Source organism: Pseudophryne corroboree, chromosome 8 (genome assembly GCF_028390025.1).
Source record: "Pseudophryne corroboree isolate aPseCor3 chromosome 8, aPseCor3.hap2, whole genome shotgun sequence".
In the NCBI taxonomy this organism is placed as follows: Eukaryota; Metazoa; Chordata; class Amphibia; order Anura; family Myobatrachidae; genus Pseudophryne; species Pseudophryne corroboree.
Genome location: NC_086451.1, coordinates 206,026,829 through 206,047,229, shown reverse-complemented (window position 1 = coordinate 206,047,229; position 20,401 = coordinate 206,026,829). Strand labels below are relative to the sequence as shown.

Below are 20,401 nucleotides of genomic sequence, written 5' to 3'. Positions count from 1 at the left end.
CTTATGTTGTAAATAGGGGGGAACAAAAGTGAAATATATTTCATCCTGATGACACCAAAGGTCAGAAGTATCATGGGCTGATCCCATATTTTGAAATACCCTTTAAATGTATATAATTTTTTTTTTCTGCTATCTAGAGCAAGGAATGTGAAAAGGGAAGGAAATCACATCATGAGGACATTCATATGATACAGAGAAGAGAAGGAAACGTTCTAGTAAATTTTCTCATTTCAACATCTGACTGGGCTATAGTATGACTGCTCACTGGATAATGACACAAATTAAATGGCTGTGTATGTTTGGAATGATCTTGGGAAGCAGAAGTGGTAAGTCACAAACATGTTTTCGATATATGTCCATAAAATAGCTTTAAGTCTTCAGTAAATAATTTCCTGCAATTGTTTTTTTGTTTGCTTTAAAAACAAATTGTCCAAGGTGGATATAAGGTATCTAAAGTCATTCACTAAAGTCTACAATGTATAGCCGTATTTTTTAAATAACAAATCACAATGGGATTGCACTTCATTGGATAACTATTTCTTTTCTTGCCCAGGACTGTAAATATTCAAATCAGAAACATATGTCTTGCACAGTATTCTGTAAATATTTATGGGTCCAGGACAGTTTACTTTGAAGTACTAATCATGTCTTTAGCTGTTGCTAATTTCCTCTGGTGCCATGAAGAAAAGAAATTCAGCAGCTTGTGGACAGGGTTGTGTTAACCCATGGCCGGGCCCCTAGGCTTTCATGTTTTTCGGGCCCCCTCTGGCACTTCAATCATCACCCCAATACAGCTGACAGTTTAGAAAGTAGAGCTAATGTCACCATTTACACTTTCGGTATTCAAACGGACTCCGATACCCAGTTGACATAAAGTCTGCTGACCTCTTTCTCACAGCACAATCATTCTTCCTTTTTTTTTACTCTTTTAAAATAGCATTAGTATGCCATTGGTCTTCTGTCTCCCCCCTTCGCCTCTCCTGGTATTGTCTCAAAACATACCTCAGATGACTATGAGTGTGCCTGGCTAGGGCACAGCATGTAAAGTGCAGGTAACAGTGCCTGATCAAAAATATTTCATGGGCTCCTAGTCTCTCCAGGCCCCAAGGCTTCAGCCTAGTCAGCATTATAGATAATACAGGCCTGCTTATGGATAGGAATGTCTGTCTATTAAGCGTTCTGGACTCCAGTAGATAAGGTGTTATTAGGGCACTGCAAAACTTAAAGCTACACTATTGGGTAGGGTCATCCTTTTTCCCTGCTTCAGAGAAGTGAGGTGACTGTAATTACATGGATTGCTGCTTCTATTATGAGTGTGGTTTGTAATGTTGACATTCAGATTGTCGACATTCATTTTCTCAATCCCATAATGTCTACATGGTCAAAATGTCGACGTTTAGAATGTCAACATTTATAGACTGACACTAATAAAATGTCAGTCTGTTCAATATGCCGACATTGTGACTGCTGACATATTTTAGCCTAATCTTGATTACAGTCTATCCCTAACCTTAATTGCAGCCAAGGCCATCTTAATATCGCTTCAAGCAGAGGTTGGTGGTGGTCACACAATGAGTGCGGCGAGGTAGCATTCTCTGCCTGCTTCCAAGCCTGCAGCCAGACAGTGAATAGCTGTCAGCATGCTGATTTGTGAATGGCTGGAGCTATCCACCAATCAGAGTATGGAAGCATGTGGAGAGACAGCATAGGACCACAGGAGGGGAATGTTATAATGTTTTAAAATTGTTTCCTGGGAATGGGTGCTTAGGGGCCCCAGTGTAAAGCTTTGCCCATGGTCTACAATGCTGTTAAGACAGCTCTGATTGCAGCCTAACCCTATTATAGCCTAACCCTAATTTCATGTGTCGACATTCTTCCTGTTGACATTCATAGTATCGACATTTTGAACATTTCTAGATTATAATGTCAACATTTTAGCTGTCAACATTATGAACGTATCTCAACATGTTGACTACATCCCCTCTCACATCACCCTTCACAGCTATTAAAAGTAGTAGTTATCAAAAATTATTTGCGGAGCCCTATGCTATGGCAATGGAGGAAACTGCTAAAGGACATACTGTACTTCTGCTTCCCCAGAGCTGTTCTCAATTACTTCAAGATCTGGTATCTGAAGCACGAGACTCATTTTGAATTCACTCTTCCAACCAGTTATGTTACCTTACTAGCATTAGACAAATCCCTACCTTATCTCCATATCTCCTATTGGATTCACCTAGTCCCTTGCAGACTTTCTTTCCCCGTACTCCATGTTACCCTTTAATGACCTTCGAGCTAAATTTAACTTAGGTCCTCTAATATTGTTCTATTACCTGCAGGGCTTTAAGTGGTCCTGGAGAGGCGGTGTAACTAATTTTCCCTACCACCTCCCCATCACATTAAGTGGAGCCAGGGCCAGTGCTGGTGTTTTTGGCACCCCTCCCCCCCCCAAACAATAAATTAGTGCCCTACTTCCCATACTGTATAAAGGGACATTGCTCCCACAAAGAAGCAGCATGGCAACATAATAGTACCCCCAATTCAAATTGCACACCACAGTTGCACAATCTTATTCATATTACACCGCATGTAGTGCCCCTGATTCATATTACACCACATAGTATTGCCCCTTATTCATGTTACATCCCTCAGTAGTGCCCTTTATTCACGTTGCACTACACAATGGTACCCTCTATACATGTTATGCCACACAGTAGTGCCCCTTATATACAATGCCCACAGTAGTGCCCCATATACACAATTCCCACAGTAGTAGCGCCCCTTAGACACAGTGCCCACAATAGAAGTCCCCCTTACACATACTGACCATAGGAGTGCAGCTTATGCACAATGTCTCAGCATGCCCCTTATAGACATCTCTGCCTCTGTCACTCTAGCAGCTCACCGCCTGTGTCCCTACAGCAGCCTCCCCACCTCTCTTGTCACTCCAGCTCTCTCTCATCTTGTCTTCAAGATGCACAGAGCCTGCTTTTTTCATGGCTCCTCTTCATGGAAAAGGAAGCCACTGGGCCCTGAGGAGGGGATGAATGCTCACCAACAGACACAGCGTGTGTGAGTACCAGGAAGGGTGGGCTGTAAATGGAGGAGGACCATGGATCCACCAGGACCTGAGGAAGGTGGAGGTGGCTGCAGCTCATCAGAAACACTAGCACCGCCTGCATCATCTATTGAATTACTGTGCAGAGAAATGGAGGCGGTGGAACTACTGTATTTCCCTCTACCATTACAGGTGGTGGAACTCATTCCCCCCACTTTAACCCCTGATTACCTGCATCTTAAACATTGGGTTGCATATAAATGGTCCAGTCACTTTCTTATGACCACTTCCCACATTTGATGATGGCAGCGCGTAGCCCATGAAGTACGTCATGTGTCATGCGCTGGCTTGGTGGGTATTTAAATTGTGCAATAAGCCATCTGCAAACATATCACTCGTTGCTGTCATGGGTAAAAGTGACGATTCATCCGAGTTGTAAAAAGGGATGATTATCAGCTTTCAGGCTAAGGGTGGCAGTATTTCTAAAGCACGCAGTTTGTGAATGATTCACATGCTGCTGTGGTGAAGGTGTAGTGTGACTGGTCAAATGGCACCATTGCAAATGGTGACATGGAAACTGCGAAGCAGCACATGCCATTGATGTGAGAGATGAATGTCGGCTACGAAGGTGCGTGAGGGCTGACCGCACTGGCGTTTCTATAATGGGTGCAGTGTGTGCGGTGCACACGGGCCCCATTTTTAAAATACTCACCCCTCCGAAGTCCAGCGCTTGCATCCGCAGCACTATTAGAACACAGTGAAAATAGCTCAGCAGCCATTTTCACAGAGTTCTGCGCATGAGCAGTTGAGAAATCTCAGGGAAAATGTCCGCCACACTATTTTCCGGGAGAACTGTGCATGCGCAGTAGAGTCTGAGCCCTCTAGTGCTCAGACTCTACAGTGCTCTGGGCAGAGAGGAGGGGGCCCGAATGGAGGAGGCTGAACACGGGCCTCCTCCTCTCTTAAAACGCCCCTGGCTGACTGACATGTTACAGTGGAGCAGCTTACTGTCAAAATGAACCTGGGGGCTACTAGACGTGTGTCTATAATGACAGTTTAGTGAACACTGCTGTATATGGGGCTCCGAAGCGGTTTCTCTGGCTATTAGCTGGTGGTCATGATAATGTGATTCGGCCGTGTGCTTGTTCCACAGTATTTCGGATTCCTCCGGTCCGAGTTCTAAATAGATTGACTAGACCATCATCCCATGGTACCATCTCCTACTGGTACTGCTTATTGTATACCCCACAAGTGATAGATAAGTCCATTATCCAGCTTAACTATGAAACTAATCTTCAGCGCACTTTCACGCTCTAAACAATGGCAATCCATCCATTTATCCTTCCTTTAATAATCAAAATGTACTAATCATATAAAATGCATGTCAAACTTTTGAATAGATTGTACTTGTCCTCCTCTAAGCTACATAAGATATGGCCTATGACCTTTAAACTCTGCTGGCGCTTATGCCTACTGTATTAAACCCGGATCCTTCTCTAGTTCACCTCCATTGGTACCTCTCTACCCTCTAGTGTTCCTAAATCTGCTCGCTTTGTCCTGGGCCATATTTTAATATCAGCCAGGGCTAGACTGTAACTCTCCCCCCACCATCTTCCCATCTATTGTGAAAGTTATTTCCGAGACCCAATTACATTTTGAGATGGAGACCAGGGATGTTCCCTTCTCTACATCCCCTTCCTCTCATATTGTGAAATGGCTCCCATGGCATCTTTATGTCACAAAGGGTAAGGGTGCCCCCCTGCATAACAGGCCTTCCTCCTCTTTCAATTTGAATAAACCCCCAATGGTGGAATCATATGCCTGATATGCGTTGGATATGGGTGACCGGCAGGCAGTATCCTGGTGGTCAGTATACCTTCTGGGTTTGCTGCACTTGCCACGCTGCGCGTGCCACGCTGCAGGCTCAGTAGGTTCGCTGCACTTGCCACAGGTTTTATACCCACTCTATGGGTGTCGTGGACACCCACGAGTGAGACTAGTCCTCAGCCCCCTGCTGACATTCTGGCAGCCAGGATCTCGGCATCAGTAAGCTGACCGCCGGGATCATGACTGCCAGGATGGTGACTACATCCCCCTGATATATGTATTTTGTAAACTGTGATTTACTGAATATTTGATGCCTCCAGATGACCTGTCTTCCTTACCTTTTTTTGTTTTTGTCCCCTCTCCCCTATTGACTCTTATTATTTTTTCTGTACCCCTATATAAATTTTATGTATTTACTCAATAAAAATGTAATGATTTAAAAAAAGAACGCACTTCTACTAAATGGCAGGATTCAATCAGTGATAACAATCTTGCAGTGTAGGACATCATGTAACAGAGCAGAACTGGTGGCAGAAAGCAGAAGTAAGATAATTTGGTGAAATACTAACAACAGGCATAGCAGCTGCAGCCCACACATACTTGATAATACTAGGCATACTTTTTCTGTTGTCAGTGGTTAAATCAATGATGTGGCTGAATTTCAGAGAATTCCAATTGGCAACCTATTAAATTAATCTTTATTGGCAAAAATTTGGCAAATACCACAGTTTGGAAAATTGAGACATTCAAAATTAACTGCAAATCCAATCAGCAAGCATCAACAAGTATCTTTTAGGTACCCTAAATAAATATATACAGTAGTAGATGTTAAAGGGGCTGATTCAGACCTGACTGCTGCTGTGCATTTTCTCACAGGCTGCGATCAAGTCTGAACTGCGCATACGTATGCACTGCAGTGCACAGGCGTGATGGACTGCAGCAATGGGAATCGCCGGTCAGCGACAGGATGGTGTAAAAACTACGAAATTACGAATCGCAAGGAGATTGACAGGAAGAGGCCATTTGTGGGTGGCAACTGACCGTTTCAAGGGAGTGTCCGGAAAAACGCAGAGGGACCTGGCGTTTTGTGGGAGGATTTCTGACATCAGCTCCAGCCCCAATCATCGCAGCGATTGAGTAAGACCTCGGGTGAGCAGAAACTGCACAAACTGTGCAGTTCTGCTATATATGTGTGTGTGCACACCTGCACACACACAATACCCTCCCCCTGTAGGCGTGTAGGCGGTGACTACCTGATCGCAGGGATGCAAAAAACGCACCCAAGAGATCAAGTCTGAATTACCCCCAAAGTGTGTTGTATTATCATAGGCCCTATGTTACCTGGTTGTGGGGTGTTGTCAGCAATCTGCTCTTTCTCCAGAACTCTTCAGCAGCACTTCTTCCATCCCTCACACAATAGCAGAAGGGCAAAGAATCATACCTCCGTCCTCAGAAACAGACTAATGGCATGTCAGAATGTGTACAAAAATGATTTCTGAATTTATTTCTAGTGACCCCTAATAAAGACTAGAATGGGTCACTTCAAATAAAGGGAAAGACGCCTAGCATTTCTTAAATCACATTAAATACAGGATTCACTAATGCAATATAACATATACCTAGGTGACACTTTCTACTAAATATTCCCTTACTGACTATTCTGCAAATGCAAATTATCTAGATCTTCACAGATGTGTAACATTTTATGATAATACCTACTTTATGCTTCACAATAATACTTTGTTACAAAAGTATGAAATATTACAATCACATGGATTTTTATATGCTCACAGTACTATACTGGGTGCCAATGTTCTAGACATAAAGTAAAATGACGTACAGTGGCTAATACAACCAGGGTCAGATTAATGGGGAACACAGAGGGTAAGCACCCTCTGGCTCCCCTCTCTGAGAGCCCCCGCCTCATCTTCCACAGATTTGGTCTTCATTGCTGATCCGCAGTGATACACCAGCAGACATTGACAGCTGTCATGCTTACTGCACCGCAGTGCAGTGTTGGGCTATCAGCAGTAAAATCTGTCTAATTGATAAAGTTAAAGCCTGTGCCTGCGCAGACTCTAAGTGCAATCCAGCTGGCCACCACGCTGGCTGCAGGGAAGGTGCTGGGGAAGTGGGTGAAAATAATTCTCAGAACAGAGCTGTTGGCAGTCGCACCTTGAGGACAATTGAATATCCCTGGGGGGGGGGGGGGGTCAATTAGCTGCTGTCAAGTATCCTGCCAGGCAGGGCATAGCTACCATAGGTGCAGCTGCTATGGGGCCCAGAGATGAGAGGGGCCCACCTTCCCTGTCAGTTTCATGTGTTATATACATTTTTCACATTTACAGTAGGATGTACCTAGGGACCCTTACAAATTTTTGTCTTGGGGCCTGCAGTATTCAGTATATAGGTATGCCCCTGGAACTTGCTCACTCTGATGTGGTATAAAATGAACTGGAGGGCATTAGAATGTAACATAATATGAACTACAGTACGGCACTGTAATGTGGCACAATATGAACTAGGGCACTGTATGTCATAATGTGAATTGGGGGTACTGTTTTGCATAATGGGTACTGGACCCTCCAATGTGACATAACCGGAACTAAGGCACTACTATGGTTCATAAAATAAACTAGGGCACGATTATAGTGCATAAAATTAACTAAGGCACTACTATGGGGCATAACATTGACTAAGGCTCTACTATGGATCAGAAAATGAGCTAGGTCACTATTATGAGGCATGAAATTAACAACTGCTGTGGAGAGATGTCTCTCTAGTAGCACTGGGACAGGGGCCCCTTCAAAATGTTGCTATGGGGCCCACAAAGTTCTGTCAATGCCCCTGCATGGGGGCAATAATTATGAGGTTATCAGAGATATCTGTTGTGGATTCTCTGTTTTTGGCCACAAAAGCAGTCCCCGTCTCTTGCTATAAACATTGCAAAAATGGCCATTTTATCAAGCCCCGGAAAACATAGCTTTTTCATGCTTGGACAGATTGCTAATGAAGTATTTAGATGTAAAGAGAAAATATATGTTATCACCTAATCTATTTTAATGGAAACAATGCATATTGTTATTTGCTTGCTTTTTTTTTTTTTTTTTAAAGTGGAGGTAGATCAACCAAAAACTCAAACTTTTAGAAAGAAAAAAGTGGGGGCATAAATAATATTGCATTAAAGTAAGGTACAGTACTTACCTGATTGTGATGTGGCAACATATTGGCAGAAAAATTGTGACAAGTAACCAGACGTTTTCATATTTGCCATTAAAACTACTTCCTGTTTATATACTACACTAGTACTTTTTGAATATGTTTTCATAGCTATTGTACTGGAAGAATTGTAACAGGAAAGCACAATCAGTTATTGTCTAAAATAATTTGAATGCTGACATTCAAAAAAAAAATAACAATTAACAATGGATAGCTCCTATATTCACCCAACTGGGGCAGGATTCATAAGTATTATACCTTTTTAACAATAATCATTTTTACAATTTACTTTAATGTCTAACCTTAAAAGGAACTATTCTGAAACAAGACCAGAAAAAAAAGAACTACAAGTTCCCCGGCGCAAGCTAAATACCCAGTGTTAAATGACAGATTTGTCGCAGCTTTCACATAACTAGGGCTTACTCAACCCTTTTAAAACAAGAAACAGAGATAAAAATTGAAAGCGCTGACAACCTGTATATGTATATTAAATTATTTTTATTTATTTTATAACACTATATTGTCTAGTCAGACTTAAAACGTCATATCAGCAAAACAATTTAAAAATGTAATACATTTTCCTACATAGACCATAAAAAAATCACTCTTCTACTTCACATATACTGTTTCCATTTAGATGTTACTTTGTATGTTAATTTTGTGTGTCTATTTTAGTCTCTGTGGAATAGAAAGGTTTACAGTTCCCTTCAACTCTGCAACAATAATGCTTTTTACTACGTGGTCACATCCAATTATATATACATTTAAAAACTGATATTATAGTATCCACATTTTTTCATTTATTCAGTTTACAATAGTACTATTATATCTATACTGCTGCAGTCTTGTCGTTCATTATAAAGTCCCCAGTTTTCTCCCTTTTTAGATTCAAAGCTTTGACACTTTCAGTAGTAACAAGCTGAGGTCTGTAATTAAGACCGGACTTTATAGCAGAGTTTTTTTTTTTTTCAATTACACAGTGTATTTAACACTTATATGCTGGTATCCTCTATTGCAAAACAGAATAAAGTTAATAGCACATTCAGTGCTTATTTACAGACATGGCCATGCTGTTTGAACTTTAGTACAACTTTACCCCTCTCACCATCTGTGGATCAGGTGCTGCTGGTTAGTGGAGCTCTCGGCTCTGGTAGCTAATTCCTTTTAGTTGAGCCATATCCGGAGGTTCATGTCCAGTTCCACGTCAGGCAATGGAGGACTGAATAGATGTATGGGTCTTCTGACACCACTCAATAAAAACGCGTTTCTCCACCCCTATGTACTGTCGGCAGCTTCCTCAGTTGATAAGTGATAAATGTCCTGAGCATCCCAAAGCTCCTTTTATTTTAAATTTCACAGTGTGCGCATGCGCACATCAGTTGCATCTCATGCCTCGTTTTAGATCCTATTATATGATGTATATCCTCATTGGTCATTCGGCTCTGTCTTTCAGATGATACGTGTGGCCGGCACCTTTGAATCAGTGCAGATCAATGTGGTACAGAAATGCTTATATATTTGGTCCATGATTGAATACACTTTATATTTACTCTGCTGTTTGGATCTATTTAAACATTGCAAATAACTTCTGCATAAACCGTATCAACTTGTTTCTTTCATTATTTATAATAAACGGGACCGCCCATCACAAAACATCAATTAATTATTTTATATATACACATTTACTTCCATCTATTAATTATCTATTTTCTACCTGGGTATTTTCACACATATATTAGTTTATAGCATTTAGCTATATTGCTATTATGTCTATGCCACCTTAAGACATATATACGTACATAATTCTAAATGACAGTAATGTTTCCAATATACTGTACATCTTCATTTATTCATTTTAATAGACTCCAATCTAATTCTAAATTAAGACATAATTCCACATAACAGTTATGGTCCCAATATGTATATTCATTTGTTAATATTAATAGACTCCAATCCAGTTCTAGAATAAGACAATCTTTCTGTTATATTTTATATAATTTTATTCTAATTTCATTTTTTGATATTGATTCTTCTTTGCACACACTTTGTTGGTTTTGTTTAGCTCCAACTTCAGTTTCTATGAATCGTTATATATAATTTCCCTATAAATATTACCTAATCATATTCCTAGAGAAAGTAAATTGATGGACATATACCCCCTAATTACCTCATATTCCACTACGAAGTTGAGAAAGGAGAAATGACAGACCAATATGGACAAATTATCTTTATGCCTCACCTCAGTGTTCTGTCCCGGATGGCTCAGATAAACCTCTGATGTCATCCTGGACATAAACGCTGAGCTGGGAATACCATGTTACACATAAATGTATGTGCACATGATGAAGGTGAGAACATACATACATATAAACAAACATTTTTCTTGGTGGTCCCAATGGGCCTCTGATACCTGCTAAATATAGGACCCAAAGATGTTAAATATTATTAAGTTCCACTGTGTCGTTGAGTCCTTTTGGAAACGTATTTAATCAATAAATCCAAAATGCCTCTTTTTCGGCACAGATGGCTGAACCTATCACCCCCTCTGTTTGTAGACTTTATCTGTTCGATTCCTTTGATTCTGATGTCATTGGGTGTGGAGTTGATACAGTGTGCAGTGTGGCTGGAAAGAGAATGTTCTTATCCCTTTATTGATGTTACGCCAATGTTCCATGAATCTGATGTTTAGTGTTCGTGTAGTACGACCCACATATTGCTTTCCACAGCCACACTGCACAATGTAGATAACATATGTGGATCTACAATTAATAAACTCCTTGATTTTGAAAGCTTCTCCACTATGATTCGATGTAAATTTGATATCTTTTTTATTTGTGTGTTTACATGTATTGCATGCAGTTCTCCCAAACCTATGAAACCCTGGGGGTCTGATAGCGGGCCATGTATTTTCTATTGTGGGGTTTTCAGTTTTTCGTTTGAAATTACTGGATACTGGTTTAGATTTTAAGTTTTCAGATTTTCTGAAGATTATTTTACCATTTAAATCCACCACTTCTTTTAGCACTCCATCCATTTTTAACAGTTCAGAATTTTTCTTAATTATTCTTTTAATCTCGTAAGCACAACTTCTATACTTTGTTGTAAAAAGTGCTGATCTCCCACCATCCATATTTTCTGTTTCCTCACCATTCCTGCTCCTCTGTTCCAAGGCCAGAAGATTCCTTCTATTCAATTTCTAACTTCATTCATAACACTTTGTATAGTACCCCATGGGCATCCTTCTTCCAAAAATGATTGGAACATGGATTTAGCCTGCTTCTCAAAAAGTTCTTCCAATGAACAGTTCCGTTTGAGTCTAATGAGCTGCCCTTTTGGAATATTATCCTTCCAACTTTTTGCATGAGAACCCCTATAGTCAAGGTATCAACTTTGATCAACTTGCTTTATGTATGTCTCAGTTTCAATTTATTCCCTTCTACTGAAAGCACAATATCCAAGAAATTTATATTGTTTTTACTTGACGTAGACGTAAATTTAAAACCAAACTTGTTATTATTGATATAACTGATAAATAAATCAATAGACTGTTCATCCCCATCCCAACAAATCATCTATAAATCTACCATATAGGACGAGGTTCACCCCAAACTCACAACCCCACACTAGCTCCTCCTCAAATTGACCCATGTACAGGTTCGCCAAGCTTGGAGCAAACCTCGTCCCCATAGTGGTACTTTGTGTTTGTAGGTAAGTGCAATTATCAAACAAAAAGCAATTGTGTTCTAAAATAATTTTTATAGATTTTAGTATAAAGTCACGTAGTGAGTCTGTCATATCTGGATCTTTTGTATAGACAAAGGGCGATCGGGCACCGGTCTAAGGTAATACAACCATAAATGTGAAAAACCAAAATCGGACAATTCCACCCCTAAAAGTCGGGAAGAAAAAAAGTACAATTTTTCTTATGAATGTTGTCCTAGTTGGTGGTGTGCACAAAGCCAGAGAGTACATGTACTAGCAATGGGAGAAAAAGAAGGCTCTTGTGTGGGCACACTCTTATGTAATCAAGGAAAATTCATATGTTATCTGAAAGGAAGTAATTAAAACTTCGTTTTTATTGATGAAATTAATACATAATTACCCATCTAAATGATCCATTGAAAATAAAGACTTTATGAAAGAAATGTTAAAATGTTCTGGTCTTTTTTATTCACGAGAAAGTGATTGGAAAGGTTGTAGACACACAATTGTCTTACCCCCGTTTCCCCTGACCAGTACAGAATGTCTGTATTGATGGGTCCGTGGAGTGGTCACAAGGATAGTAGTAAGTATGTCCCAATAGGACCACTCAAAATTAGAAGATCTGGTCACCTGACGGTAGATACCAGAGTTGGTGACAGATATCACATATATGGAAGAATTAGACGTGAGATTGAAGTAGATAAAGAATTATAGAGAATTTAGTGGTGATACGGCGGTTGGCATCTCATCTCACATAGAAAGGAAAATAATTCCTGCTCTACAACACCAGGTATTCACAGGAAGTCTCCTCTCCAGGTACTAACCAGGCCCAACGCTCTTTGGCTTCCAAGATCGGACGAGATCGGGCATTTATCAGCGTGGTGTGATAGTAGAGAATTTATATGATCAGTATACCAATGAGAGTGCACCTATATACAAAATAAGTAAAGAATGGAAATATTCTTGAGAAAGGAAAGTGGGTGAATAAGTAAAGTGGGTAGAGTCATGTGGATCTGCTTTCTACGTTAGGCACGGTCCAGCAAGTCCCAAATTCGTGGTATTGTGTTCCGTGGATCGTAGATGAGAGTCCACGGAAAAGAAACAAGAGCAAAGAATTGCTGATTGTTATACAGTTGTAATGAAGAATTTACTGCATTGCATGTAAAAATTAGTTATAAGAGAAATATCTGTGTCACCATTATATTATTGTGCTCCTGACATCAAATGCAAGTTTTTTTAGCAAAAAAATGGAACATGAGAATCTGTTCTCAGAAAATATATATATTGCATGCTATCTAAGCAAAAATGCCGACAAATTATTTTATCACGTGTTACTTGAATCCCATTAGGGATGACAATGTGTGGAGCAAATATAAACATTTAGTATATATGAGTCACCATTCATGATATTGTGCCCCTAACACAAAAGGCTGTTTTTAACACAAGAATAGAGCATGAAAATCCAGTCACATAGAATAAATATATATATATATATATATATATATATATATATATCTTACATATTATCCTGGCTATTCTTGAGATACAACCTTAATGTTATTGTCATCAATTTTTGGAATAACACTTGAGGGTTTGTAATACATAAAGAATGGTTTGAAAAATAGTGTGGCAGTGTGCTAGCATCTCCTTATAATGAGGCTGCCTAGCTGCGGGTTCTAACCGTTCTTATGCAGGATGTCTGCTAAATACTGGAATAAAGAAATACTGATATATTAATATAGTGACCACTATTTAGTAAGATGAATCCGTGGCCTATAACATCAGACAGGCTTCCAATGAAGGTCTGCTTCATTGTATGCAAGAAATAATAACAGTGTCTAAAGTGTGACTATACTCAGATGATAAGTTGCTGTCTGTGAGGGATTCACAAGACAGATATAGGCTTACGGAACACCAGGTAAAGGGGTCAGGGTGGATGTGTCAGGGCATCGTCAGGTGAAGAAGAAGGAGCCAGAGAGTCACTCCATCAATGGTCCCCCCATTGGAAGACGCGTTTCACTCGTCCGGGCTTGTTCACTTCCGGGTTGCATTAAGATCTTCCGTGGACAATTCTGGATCAGGAATATTTATTCTATGTGAATTGATTTTCATGCTCTATTCTTGTGTTAAAAACAGCCTTTTGTGTTAGGGGCACAATATCATGAATGGTGACTCATATATACTAAATGTTTATATTTGCTCCACACATTGTCATCCCTAATGGGATTCAAGTAACACGTGATAAAATAATTTGTCAGCATTTTTGCTTAGCTAGCATGCAATATATATATCTTCTGAGAACAGATTCTCATGTTCCATTTTTTTGCTAAAAATCAGCAATTCTTTGCTCTTGTTTCTTTTCCGTGGACTCTCACTGGTATACTGATCATATAAATTCTCTACTATCATACCACGCTGATAAATGCCCGATCTCGTCCGATCTTGGAAGCCAAACAGCGTTGGGCCTGGTTAGTACCTGGAGAGGAGACTTCCTGTGAATACCTGGTGTTGTAGAGCAGGAATTATTTTCCTTTCTATGTGAGATGAGATGCCAACAGCAGTATCACCACTAAATTCTCTATAATTCTTTATCTACTGCAATCTCAAGTCTAATTCTTCCATATATGTGATATCTGTCACCAACTCTGGTATCTACCGTCAGGTGACCAGATCTTCTAATTTTGAGTGGTCCTATTGGGACATACTTACTACTATCCTTGTGACCACTCCACGGACCCATCAATACAGACATTCTGTACTGGTCAGGGGAAACGGGGGTAAGACAATTGTGTGTCTACAACCTTTCCAATCACTTTCTCGTGAATAAAAAAGACCAGAACATTTTAAAATTTCTTTCATAAAGTTTTTATTTTCAATGGATCATTTAGATGGGTAATTATGTTTTAATTTCATCAATAAAAACGAAGTTTTAATTACTTCCTTTCAGATAACATATGAATTTTCCTTGATTACATAGGTGTGCGCCCACACAAGAGCCTTCTTTTTCTCCCATTGCTAATATCTGGGTCTTATCTAAATAGTGTTTAGCTGCCTTAATACCCAGTTCATGTGGGATATTTGAATATAATGCTTCTACGTTGCATGTTAATAGGGTATACTTTTGTTTCCACTCTATTGATATAATCAAGTTCAGAAAATGCTTGGTGTTTTTAATTTATGACTTAAGACTCCCTACGTGACACTAAATAAAAATCAACAAAAGATGACAAATTGTTAGTTAGTGACCCAACACCAAAAATTATAGGGCGACCAGGAGGTGACTGAAGTGATTTATGAAGTTTTGGTAAGTTGTAAAAAGTGGGTGTGACAGGGTGCAAATTATATAAAAAGTTAAAGGTTTCCTTGGAGATTGCGTCATTGTATAGGGCTGTGTCTAGCAGATCTCTAAGTTCCTTCTGATATAGGGCGGTGGGATTGCGTTCCAACCTGGTATAGAATTTCCTATTATCAAGTTGGCTTTGTGCCTCACATATATAATACGCCACATCTAGAATCATGATCCCACTGCCCTTATCTGCAGGTTTAATAATTATTTCATTGTCTGAATAGGGTATCTTCAAAGCTTTTCTTTCACCTCTACTCAGATTATCTTTAAATGTTCTCTTCTCTGCTTTTTCGCACATTATTCTAAACTGTTCCAGGGTACTATTATAGAAGCCCTCAATATAAGGTCCCTTATATTGCAGGGGATAAAACTCAGATTTTGCTTTAAATCTGTTCACCCTTCTCGTATCATACATTTTTTCAAACTCCCTTTGTTGGTTGGAATTTTCCTCCAGAGATTGCAAGATACTTAGAGCCTCCTGAACCTCACTGTCTAGGATTATCGGTGTTCCTGACATTTTTTTTTTTTTCATTACTTTTAATGCAAAGTATCTTTTTCTACTTAATGTCCTTACATATTTATTTAAATCAACGAAAAGGGTGAAGAGATTTGGTTTAGTTACATGGGCAAAATTTAGACCTTTTTCCAGAAGGTGTAATTGATCCTCACTAAGTTTTTTTGTGGATAAGTTAAATATGGCTTTACCTGTTCCCTCCTCCTTTATCTGACGCATATGCTTTTTGTGGGATTTCCTCCTACCTCCTCTCGATCCCCTTGATATCTTTCTCTTAGCCTTTTGGTCTGTCCCAGTGTGTTTTCTCGGGATAAAGGGTTGCGCCTCTCTAAAAAAGGAAGGTTACCAGGAGATTCAAGGTCTTCATCGGTCTCAGATTTTCTGAACCTGAATCTATTTCTCCTATCTGATATAGGCCCTCATTCCGAGTTGATCGCTCGCAAGCTGCTTTTAGCAGCATTGCAAATGCTAGGCCGTCGCCCTCTGGGAGTGTATCTTAGCTTAGCAGAATTGCGAACGAAAGATTAGCAGAACTGCTCGAAAATATTTTCCTTCAGTTTCTGAGTAGCTCCAGACCTACTCCTAGATTGCGATCACCTCAGTCCGTTTAGTTCCTGCTTTGATGTCACAAACATGCCCTGCATTCGGCCAGCCACTCCCCCGTTTCCCCAGCGACTCCTGTGTTTTAGCCTGACATGCCTGCGTTTTTTAGCACACTTATGGAAAACGGTCAGTTTCCGCCCAGAAACACCCACTTCCTGTCAATCACTCACCGATCAGCAGAGCAACTGAAAATCGTCGCTCGACCCTGTGTAAAATTGCTTAGTTTTGTGAGAAATTACTTGGCGCGTGCGCCCTGTGGCCCATATGCATGCACAGAACAGCCGGATTTTAGCCTGATCGCTATGCTGCGAAAAACGTCAGCGAGCGATCAACTCGGAATGACCCCCATACTTTGTTCATATGCTGGGGTTTGATCAAGGGATTCATACCTATTTCGAATGGGAATTCCTCTATTTTTATGTTCCCTGTATTTCTGACCCCTTTTGGTCATATGTCTGTAAACTTTCTCCTTGTCTCTTTTTCTTATTTTTGTATTGTGTACTCGGGTATCTCTGAAATTTGACAATTTTTCTTTCTCTTTGGGGTGTACTGAATGTACTTCTTTATTTTCTATTATACTCTGAATTCTCCTTTTTCATAGTCACCTAGATCCCTATTCATTTTGTGTTCCTTTCTCATAATGAGGGTTTGTTCGAATTCTTTAATTTTTTTATTTACTTTTGTGTCTCTTATTTTAGATTCTGGATTGGTCTCATATGCCTTTAGTAAGTTTTGGGTTTGTACTATTTCTATTTGTAAACCCTGCACTTTTTCTTCCCTATATCTTATTAATAATCTCAGAAGATTCTTAGAGCATGCATCCAAAATTTGATTCCAATCAGTTGTGAACTTAGTATCCTCCCCAAATGTTGTTTTTTTAATGATTCTAAGTCCCCTGGGTATCAGATCTCCATCTACTTATTTTTGTAGATTGATCTGATCCCACCAGTGTCTCGTTTCTGCATTACATAGATTTTCCAATTTGTTAAACAATCTATGCATGTCTTCCACATCATTATCCTCTACATTATCTGTCATATTGGAGCCTTTCCCTTTAAGATAGGTATTTCTTCTTTCCAATCTCTCTGTAAGACATTTTAAAGATGTCATTTTTGAAATACTGTCTTTTAATTTCTCAATTTAGAGATATTGTGTTTATTAGTTTATTTAGTTGGCAGCCAGGTATGAGTAATACAAGAACAACATAGGACAGAGAAAGATTGTCTCTTCGTTGGCGCACTTAGAAGAAAAGAGAAAAGTATTTGTCTATTATAATTGCTAATGTTAAAATATAACTTTTATTGGTACTGACTTAAAATATAGCAATTGAGAAACATAAGTGTGAGATAATATAAATCAATTGTGTGAAATAAGTGAATAAATTCTGTGATACAAAATAATAAAAGATTCAGAAAGCGCTGACAGAGTTATTTAAAAGTAAATCTTTTTTATTTATTAATAAACTATTTTTACTCACTAAAAGAATACATGTATATACTCATAAAAATATCTCCAATTACACCAAAGATAAAAAAAGCAATTTTACACAGTCTATGATTATTCACTAACTCAATTTATCCTTTAGCGCTTTCTGAATCTTTTTTTGGAGTTGGTTGGTGTTTGAAGGGGAAAGTAGCCCCTTCGATATAGAATAGTAGCAGACAGTTTAAAGACTGAGCAAATAATTGGCGCCAGGTGATACTTGGTATCTTTTTGTGTGTTTTTCTTTTGCAAAATAATAAAAACTGATTCACTGTGCTTGAATTCTTTTCGCTCAATTTGCTGTGTTATATATATATATATATATATATATATATACAGCTGTGGAACTATTAATGTTATATACTAAATGTAGGGTTGGACAACATATATTCCACACATAGACGGCAAAGATAGGTATTTAGAGTGTATGCCTGTAGAAAGATACAGATATCAAGTGACGAGACTGTGTCAAAAATCAAACTGGGATGATCGCACCAGCTCTGCTGACAAATGACCCTTTTAGAACACTGTTAAGTATTCATAAGCAGTGAAACCATAGCTGTCTTATAGGTCTAAGCATGACCTGGTTTCCTAATAATGGTCTCTGAATAATAAGTTGCTCCAACTCTTGTGTGCAAATTGGGTCACGTCTATTATGCAGATTAGTCCTATTGACAGTATTTACATGTCAAATAAACATGTATACATGCAGTAGCTTTTATTATAGGCATCCGCCGTTGTTCTCCGCATTCGGGGTCCCCGTTAATAATTAAAGGGTTGTTATATCCAATATGTGGTCAAAAGCCACAGTAGCTTTATTTGTCACCACTTCCTATAATTAATCTACTGTGTCCCATCAATTATTTATCTATATCAGATGCTAGAGCAGGGGTGGGCAATTATTTCAGCTGAGGGGCCACTTGACATTTCCTGTCAGTATGCGAGGGCAACATACAAAATAGCAGCTCGCCCCACTTGCCAAAAATATAGGGACGTGGCTTCATGTGGAAGGGGTGTGGGCAAAAAATAATACAGATTCATATTAGGCTGCACAATAGTCTCTATTATTCAAATTGCGCCACACAGCGCCACTTACACACATTACACCTGGAAGAGCCCCTTTTACACACATTACGGCAGGTAGAGAGCCTTTTTCACATTAACATTTTATTTAGGATAATTATTGTGCAGCAAGCAAATTATCCAGTGTCTTATGGCCCCTGGGGAAAGGCGTGACACGGTGACAGAACACGGTGGGGGTGACACAGTGACAGAACACGGTGGGGGTGACACAGTAACAGAACACAGTGGGGGTGACACGGTGGCAGAACATGGGGGTGTGACACGGTGACAGAACACGGGGAGGGGGGGTGACAGTGACAGAACACGGGTATGTGACACGGTGACAGAACACGATGGGGGTGACACGGTGACAGAACACGGGGAGGGGGGGTGACAGTGACAGAACACGGGTGTGTGACACAGTGACAGAAAATGGTGGGGGTGACACAGTGACAGAACACGGGGAGGGGGGTTGACAGTGACAGAACACGGGGGGTGTGACACAGTGACAGAACACGGTGGGGGTGACAGTGACAGAACACGGATGTGTGACACGGTGACAGAACACGGGGGGTGTGACACAGTGAAAGAACACGGGGAGGGGGGGTGACAGAACACGGTGGGGGTGACAGTGACAGAACACGGGGAGGTGACACAGTGACAGAACACGGGGGGTGTGACACAGTGACAGAACATGGGGATGTGACACAGTGACAGAACACGGGGGGTGTGACACAGTGACAGAACACGGGGAGGTGACACAGTGACAGAGCACGGGGAGGTGACACAGTGACAGAACACGGGGGGGTGTGACATAGTGACAGAGCACGGGGGGGTGTGACATAGTGACAGAACACGGGGGGTGTGACATAGTGACAGAACACGTGGGGTTGACAGCGACAGAACACGGGTGGTGACAGTGACAGAACACGGGGGGTGACACAGTGACAGAACACGGGGGGGGGGGTGACATAGTGACAGAACATGGGGGTGACATGGTGACAGAACACGGGAGTGGTTGGTACAGCGAGAGCTAAAGATCTCTCCCCCAAACCTAAAAACAGACTGATGCCACTGCCCGCACACACAAATATACACACACTATCACACACACACACACACTTTCTTTCACTTTTCCCATTAACTTACTGATCTGGCTGGCAGTAGCAGGAAGGATGGATCTGTAGCAGTCTGGCTCTTGTCCCGTGTAGCTCCGCCCCCTGAGGTCCCGTGTAGCCCCGCCCCCATCGGCACGTAGCCCCGCCTCCTTCTCGGCTGAACACAGCCGTTGTCACTGGGGACTCTGGAGGAGGCTGCTACAATGCAGCAGCAGGGGAGAGAGGCGCCGCTGGCAGCTTGGAGGTACTGCAGTGCAGAGCAATGACAAGCAGCTCAGCCGGTCGGGCCGCTTGTCATTGCTCGCTGGTGGGAGGCAGTGGGCCGGCAGGATCGGTTTGCGGGCCGTATTTTGCCCACCCCTATGCTAGAGGGATAAATCCCCAATGTGAGCCTTTTATAATAATTTTAACTTTATAAACATGAACAATAGTTCAAGACATAAACATATAACCTATCTGCTCATTTAGTG

General features: G+C 40.5%; 1 protein-coding gene and 2 pseudogenes across 1 annotated transcript in view; 2 read left to right on the top strand and 1 right to left on the bottom strand.

Annotated features, from left to right (window-relative positions):
- The first annotated feature begins 244 nt into the window (after positions 1–244).
- Positions 245–20,401, top strand: part of VSIG4 (V-set and immunoglobulin domain containing 4) — a 279,878-nt gene continuing 259,721 nt past the window's right edge. Inside the window, exon 1 of the mRNA XM_063935615.1 lies at positions 245–326. Within this exon, the coding sequence (XP_063791685.1) occupies positions 254–326 (73 nt within the window). The 5' untranslated portion in view covers positions 245–253. The remainder of the gene's footprint in view (positions 327–20,401) is intronic.
- LOC134952518 (5S ribosomal RNA) lies at positions 12,582–12,701 on the bottom strand (annotated as a pseudogene).
- Positions 14,204–14,323, top strand: LOC134950181 (5S ribosomal RNA; annotated as a pseudogene).